Source organism: Lygodium microphyllum, chromosome 1 (genome assembly GCF_053477565.2).
Source record: "Lygodium microphyllum isolate KBCC chromosome 1, Lygodium_microphyllum_v1.1.10, whole genome shotgun sequence".
Taxonomy (NCBI): domain Eukaryota; kingdom Viridiplantae; phylum Streptophyta; class Polypodiopsida; order Schizaeales; family Lygodiaceae; genus Lygodium; species Lygodium microphyllum.
This window is the reverse complement of record NC_141135.1, coordinates 170,618,683-170,626,075: the sequence shown is the minus strand read 5'-3', so window position 1 is coordinate 170,626,075 and position 7,393 is coordinate 170,618,683. Positions and strand designations below refer to the sequence as shown.

General features: G+C 39.2%; 1 protein-coding gene across 1 annotated transcript; it reads right to left on the bottom strand.

Annotated features, from left to right (window-relative positions):
• Positions 1 to 3,995: 3,995 nt before the first annotated feature.
• LOC148041971 (pentatricopeptide repeat-containing protein DOT4, chloroplastic-like) lies at positions 3,996 to 6,886 on the bottom strand. The gene has a single exon (XM_087684535.1). It carries the CDS (start codon positions 6,703 to 6,705, stop codon positions 4,705 to 4,707), a length of 2,001 nt encoding a protein of 666 aa, XP_087540661.1. The 5' UTR covers positions 6,706 to 6,886; the 3' UTR covers positions 3,996 to 4,704.
• Between the last annotated feature and the right edge of the window lie 507 nt (positions 6,887 to 7,393).

Genomic DNA, 7,393 nt, shown 5'->3' with positions numbered 1-7,393 from the left:
CAAAGGGTCTAATAGTCGATCATGGGAGCCCTTTGCCTTCAAATCCTAGTTTTCCTTGGATACTTAATCGTTGAACCTCTAGCCTATGCAACCCTTGATCTCCTTGCTCCCTTCCTTATATAGACCACTGCCTAATGCAACATTCTCTTCATCCACGTGATGTGCTAGATGGTCTTCACTACTCCTATACCCTTCAACCCGTTAATGTGTTGTTAGTAGCTCCTAGCTTTGAAGGCCACTAACTACCACTGCCTTTAACAATGAGGTTGATTCAATGGTGTAGTTATTTGGTTATACTAATGAAAATTAGACAAGGAGTGTATTTGATAAGAATTTCACTTCTGGTTATGTATTTCCCTTTAGGAGTGGGGTTGTGACTTGGAGCAATAAGAAACACCTCATTGTTGCATTATCAAGTACAAAGGTATAGTACAAGGGTGCTACTATGGTAGCATGTGAGGTAGCTTGGATGTGAAAGCTATTTGATGATTTGGGGATACAAATAAATAAGAGAGATGCCATTTATTGTGACAATATGAGTAGTATACAATTGGCAAGAAACTCAGTGTTTCATTCGTAGAGGAGCAGGTTGCATATATTTTCACCAAGGCCCTAGGAGCAAAAAAGCTTCAACAATTTCAAAGCTTACTTAGAGTACAGGTCATAGAGCTGAGCTTGAGGGGGAGTGTTGAGATGTCAAGCTCAACACAAGCTGTAACGCTCATGTACTTGGGTGATCATTTTCACATTCATATCACTAATATCTCACTTGTTTGATTATATTTATTTTGTCATTGGAAACCTCGTTTATCTTTTTCTTTTTTTTAACTTCCCATGCAACAATAGTAACAATGGATAAGAGTGAGTTGGTGTTAACCATGGAGATCACCCCAACTAGTGCCATTGACAATAGCAATATCTTCTTTTTGAGGGAGCCCAAAAGGATTCTCTACACCAACCATCTGGAAAGCTTCAATAGCAAAGATGAATTTTCCATCAACAATCATGGATTTGGAGTTGGCCATGCCAGTACTAAGCTTAATTAGGTGAGAGAAGCACAAGAATTAAGATCACCAAAGGTACAAGGAAACAAGGAAGCCCCTATGGGTAGATGGTTGGAGCAATTTTCATTAGGTAGAATGGGAGTTGAGGAGAAGAATGTGAAAGGTGAAAATTTTTGCACTATATGTCAAGCAACACTACAACTCTTCTAAGCTTTTGGAGTGAACAAAGGCTTGTGGTAGATAGGACCTATACCAAGGTAGTAAGATGAATGCCTATATTTTCATAATAAGGTTTCTTAAAAATGAAATTTAAGTTGACATTGCCTCATTTCTTGTGTATGCCAACTGTGGGCGCCTGAAAAGTGAGCTTCCAACACCAAATCTTGTCTCTTGGAATAATTATTGAACATACTAGGCATGGACATGGTGGTGAAGCTCTAAAATGTTGTGGGTGCATTGTGAGGGAGGAGGGCCTCAAGCAAAATGCAACACTTTTACTTGCATTTTGAAAGCTTGTTGTAGGCACACAATTAAAAGAGGAGTGAATAGATACTTATCAAGATTCACATGTGAGGCTAATGGAAAATCATATATTCTACTAGGAAATGCATTTATGAGCATATATGTTGTGTTATGGTTGCAAAAGTAAATTGTTCCACACCAAAGCTAGTTTCTTGTGAAAGGATAGGGGAAGAGAGAGGGAGCTTAAGCTCTTGCAAGACATAGCACATAGAGAATGCACACAAGATAGGAAGCTAAAAACCCTTAGTCTTTCTTCTTCCTCCTCTTCTCCACTATAATAGTACACCAAAAATAAAGTACAACATACATAATATATAAGTGGTCTATAGTGTGAGCATGCTAACTAGAAAGATGACTAGATAGATATCGCGTAACTCGAGTAGGTGGACTAACTGATTTCTAGCTGTAAAATATGCCAATGTAGGTACCAACCCAAGGTGTACATTTCAACCTAATGTTTGTACTATAGGCGTTATTCATTACCCCCGTCTCTACCACCATACATTTGGAAGGTAGCTTATCAAGTTCATATTATAAGATTTATTAGGCCACATTTTCCATAGATGTCTATCAACCTACTACCCACAAAAACAACAATTTTCAAAACTAAATTTTCTTAGCTCATGGTTTATGTTATTCCATGTGCTAATGGGTTGTATGGTGCTACAACCTTTCGAGCAAAGAACATATGTGACAACATCTACAAGCACACCTTCACCTCTATGTGACAACATCTACATGCACACCTTCACACTACATAAGTTTAAAGAATAGTCTAGAACTTCCTTGTCAAGTCCACACTTAGAGTACCTTGTAGTTGGTGAAAGCCATAAGTTTGCATCTTGAACTATCATCCAATCAAATGACTTTTATGCTTTCCCAACCAAATTGCATTTTATACACATATAAAATATTGCATTGCCAATATAAAGCTTTGTATCCCCATTTTGGTTATGTGAGGGTGTTTTTCTTGATCAATTTTTAGGTCTCTTAAGGTACTGCAACAATTTAAGCTACAAAAAATGTGAAAGAATTACAAGTTACGCCATCCAACTACAATTACTCAACTAATGAGACTACCTCAAACTTTCCTTACCAAGACAATATCTTGTAAGGAGTGCATTGTATGAGACTTCATTTGAAATTAGCATCCCACAAGAAGTTCTATCATTTTCAAAATAACTTAATATTTTTTCGCAAGCAAGTTGCATTTGGTGTAGATAAGCTATAACCATGTCAATAACATGAGGATTCTACCCAAGATTGAGTCATTTTGTTGATCTCTTTTCCTATGTAGTTGCTCGTTCTTTGGTTATAGTCATTCCTTATCGCTCATGGAATGGGAATCCTCTCTTCTACCCAAGATAGGTGCAATGTAACATGTTTTGATGCATGTGAAGTAGTGTGGCTAAGAAGAATCCTATGGCACATGACAGTGCAAGATGAATAGCCAATTGTGCTAAGTTACATCACTGTTGCAAAAAATGTAATGTTTCACACACGAAAAAAATATATAGACATTTAGTATTACTATGTGTGCAATTCGATCTAATGGAACAATGGAGTTGGTAATGGTCCATTGTCCAACAAAGGAGAATAGTCTAGATATCTTCACCAAGACATGTATGACGCATCTGTTTCAACTTGATCTTTAAATACCTGATGTTGGACCAAGGAAGTTGTTCAACTACAAGTGGACTCTTTTCTTTTTGGGTCAGGGATGGGTGTCTGGGGTATGTGGGGTAAGATATGCTCGATACCTCACCTATGTAAGGTGCCACCATTAAGCCATGGTGCTCAAAGTCATTAGGGTGCATTACGAGGAGAAGAGGTGTGAGGCTTCTGCCTTTATTTTCATGCTGAATAAGGTCTATGCAAAGAAATAGTGAAAAGGTAATGTATATTGGTCTAATCTATGGAATAAATGAAGCAATTAAGTCAACTTAAGCCACACAATACTAAGTTGTACAAGTGTAGAAGTTATCATGCAACCCATTCACCCAATTTGAGATCACGCAACAAGCTTTAAGCTCTTCACCTAGAATTTGTCTAGACCACTTTCTAAGCCTCATAGTGGAATCCCATAGGTGGACCAAGCCATCAATGTATCACTTTCTTTGCAAATAAGAAAATCTCAACTCTTCTCTAATGTGTTGTGTACTCTATCCTTCGTTTCAATTTTGTTCATGGCAATGTGTAAGTTTTGTAGTGACCACCTCTTTCAATATTAACAAGATAACTAGACACCCAATCTAGTTGAATATTGTTAAATGCTCATTTTAGTCATCTTATTTTGGCTTAGACCATCTATGGATGTTAATGATCAACTTTAGTAGGTGTTACTCATCACTTAAGATCTTTAGGGCATATCTAGTCTGATATCAAGACTTAAAAATCCATGGTTCCTACACATAGGATTTATTTAATATTAGTGTAATCTCCCACTATTGGCTAATATCTATTAACTATCAAGACAAGTTCTGGAAATTAATGAGTATCAATAGAGTGGTCATGAAGCCTTAACAAAAGTAGTCAATGATCATCTAGAATGACCTATTAAATGCCTTTAGAACCAAAGGGTTTTTCACCATATTGGCCTATAGTTCACTTTTTCCTTCTACCATTCTGATGTTGTATCTCATTCTTGGTTTGTACTTTCACCCTTATATCCAAACAATGCAGGGGTTGTCTCTTGCAACAAACTATTCTAGTTGGCTTTTGTAGAACCTCTATTCACATGATTTGCATATTCAACAACCCAATGATCGAGCACAATGTTTCACATAGTAACCCAAGGCATTTGGTTTGCAAGAGCACTTTGTGCTTTGGTTTGATGTGCTGGAGCACTTTATATGCATGTAGCAGCAATATATTTGAGGTTACAAAGTTAGTCCAGGTGTAATCATCTCACGTAGAGTTCACCTTGGCCTTCAGTATATAGATTGGTTGCAGCCTTTTGTACAACAGTTGGGGTAGCCACAGGTTGTTAATGATCGAATTGCATGACCTGTATTCTGCTGTTGGTGTGGACCCTATGCAGCCTTCCATGTTATGTTATGTCTTGGCTAGTTAAACAATATTGCAGACCTGTAGCACGTTTAGACAGAAGTTGCAGCTTTTCTTGTGTGAGTGAAACAAAGTAGGCTAAATCCATTTTTTTCTCATAAGCTAAACTTTATCATGTCGTGTTAGATAACACTATGTATGCAACAGCATTCTTGGGATCCAATTCAAGAATGCGTTGAGCAGCACGAATACCACGTTCTACATCACCATGAATTTGACAAGCACCAAGGAAACATGACCAAACTGCTAAGCTTTCTTCAAAGGGCATCGTTGCAATCAAGTGTTCTGCATCCACCAAGTGTCCTGCACGACCAAGAAGATCTATCATGCACACATAATGCTCAAACGTATATTCTATCCCATAGTGTGCTGACAGAACATAGAAGTAATGCTTCCCATCGGCAACACGACCAGCATGATTACATGCAGTGAGAATGTTAAGAAATGTAGTTTGGTCTGGCTTGATTTCATTTCTTAGCATATGATCAAAAAGATCAAGAGCTTCTGTGCAGCACCCACACTGGGCATATGCAGTAATCATTGCACTCCAAGAAACTGTATCCTGTTGGGGCATATCATCAAAGACTTTCCTTGCATCAAAGTAACCCCCACACTCCCCATACATACACACAAGTGCTGTACCCACAGTAAGATTATCATCATATCCATGGCTGACCACTGTCATGTGTATCTGCTTCCCCTCATCTACAATTGCAAGGTCCGCACATGTCTCAAGGACATAAATACAGGATGTGTGGTCTGGGCTCAAGCCGTCAAAAGACATTTGGTGAAATAATAGCAATGCATTTGTATGATATTCATGTTCCAAACATGCAGCAATCATAACATTCCAACATACAACATCCCTTTGGTGGAGATGGTCGAAAATTATCTTTGCAACACTAAAACTACCAACCTTGCTGTACATGTTGACAAGGGAAGTTACCATGATTATGTCATCCATGTATCCATGTTCAACTGCAAGAGCATGGATTTGTTGTCCATCTTTACAGGCTTTCAGGATAGCACATGCATCTAAAACCAATGTGAAGGTGATTGGTTCTGGTTTACACTTACCTTGTAGCATCTTCTCAAACAAACCCAGAGCCTCTCTAGCATGCCCCTTGCGAGAACATGCTGCAATGATGGCATTCCATGAGATAACATCGGGGTGGGATATTTCTCTAAAAATGCTGAATGCTTTACATAGGCTGCCACACCTGTCGTAGGTACCTATAAGTGCATTGTCTATTTCAAGCTCTCTAGTGAATCCACATTCGATAATAGCAGAATGAACATCCTCTACTTCTTCCAAGCTTATGTCAGAAGTACATGCATTGAGTACACTGATAAAGGTGCAATAATCAGGCTCAATGCCATCACACTGCATTTGGTAGAAAAGATTCAAGGCTTCTTTGCTATTGCCATTCTTGGCGTACACATTGATCATGATGTTCCAAGAATACACATTAAGACTAGGTAACTGTTCAAACACATCCCGTGCATCAGTCACTCTCCCACAGCTGCCGTACATTTCCACCAGACAATTTCCTAAAAACCGGTCCCTGTCAAGGCGGCAGCATCTGATGTACGCATGCAGGCGACGACCATCAGAAAGTGCCTTGGTTGTACCACAGCGTTTCAACAGTAAGGCTAGGGCTGCAGGGCTGGGGCTGCTGTGCAGCGCTTGATGTGTGCTGATAATCTTGTTACATGTATCCGATGATACTGCACCATCACCAACCGCCATGCCCCCTGGCCAAGAGATTGCCTGCTCCTCTTGAATTTTGCACAAATTTCCTGTTGAACTGTCATATGTTCCCATAAGTGAATCAAAAGGACCTTCATCCATGACACTCCTGACGTCTGTTCCAGAAACCAATAGACCTTCATCCATAACCCCCCTTCTTGCTTCTGTTCCAGAAACGAGATGGTGGCCCTGACAGATAAGCTCTGTGTCTATACATGAGACAGAAGGGGCAAGGCTGTCCTTGGATAGAGCTGTGGTCGAACACATGGACATGTCCCTGGGAGTGAACCTGCTTCTGCTTCCATAGCCGTCTTCTGAAGCGGGAACGGTCATCCTCACCGGGCCAATGATCATTGTCTCCATGCGATCTCTGATACAGAAGTTCGGCCGGACTGCATCTGCTTAACGACGACGACGACGATAATGATGATGATGATGCCATTAACATAATAACGGGCTGTGTTTCCTGCTTCCAAACAAACCTCTTTGGAGGGCTCACATCAAAAGAAAACCACGTGATATTGACCTTAGAACTAGGTTGAGCATTGGAAGTCAGAAAAGTTCTGTATTTAGTTCTTGCATGTTTGTTATGTAGTAGTTTTATTGAAGGTGTTTATACATGCGTTGTGTTTCGAAGCAAAGTACGTTTGTAGATAAGTTTTTGTATTGTTTAAATACATGGAGGATGTCAAAAGGAGAATATGTATGCATTTGTAGTTTGAGTCACTGATCGTGATTTTGAACGTTTACATTTATTTTGGTACGTTAAATGAGATTTTTTCTCTTGAAAAAATAATACTTTTTACATCTTGCTGGGTGTCTGTATAGGTTGTTATACTCTGTCACAGTTGTATTTTTCTTACGGATAGTGGCCTGCTCAAAATTCCTAGCTTTGTTTATGCTATCAGCTATTGCTTCTATGTTAACCTTGAAGTTATCCTCCAATGGCTAGAATGTTTCTGTCTTTCTTCATTTTCTTGACGTGATTCCTTCGATGTTGTTGGATTCTTTTCTTAATGTCCGTCATCTATCCTACATACTCCTTTCCGTT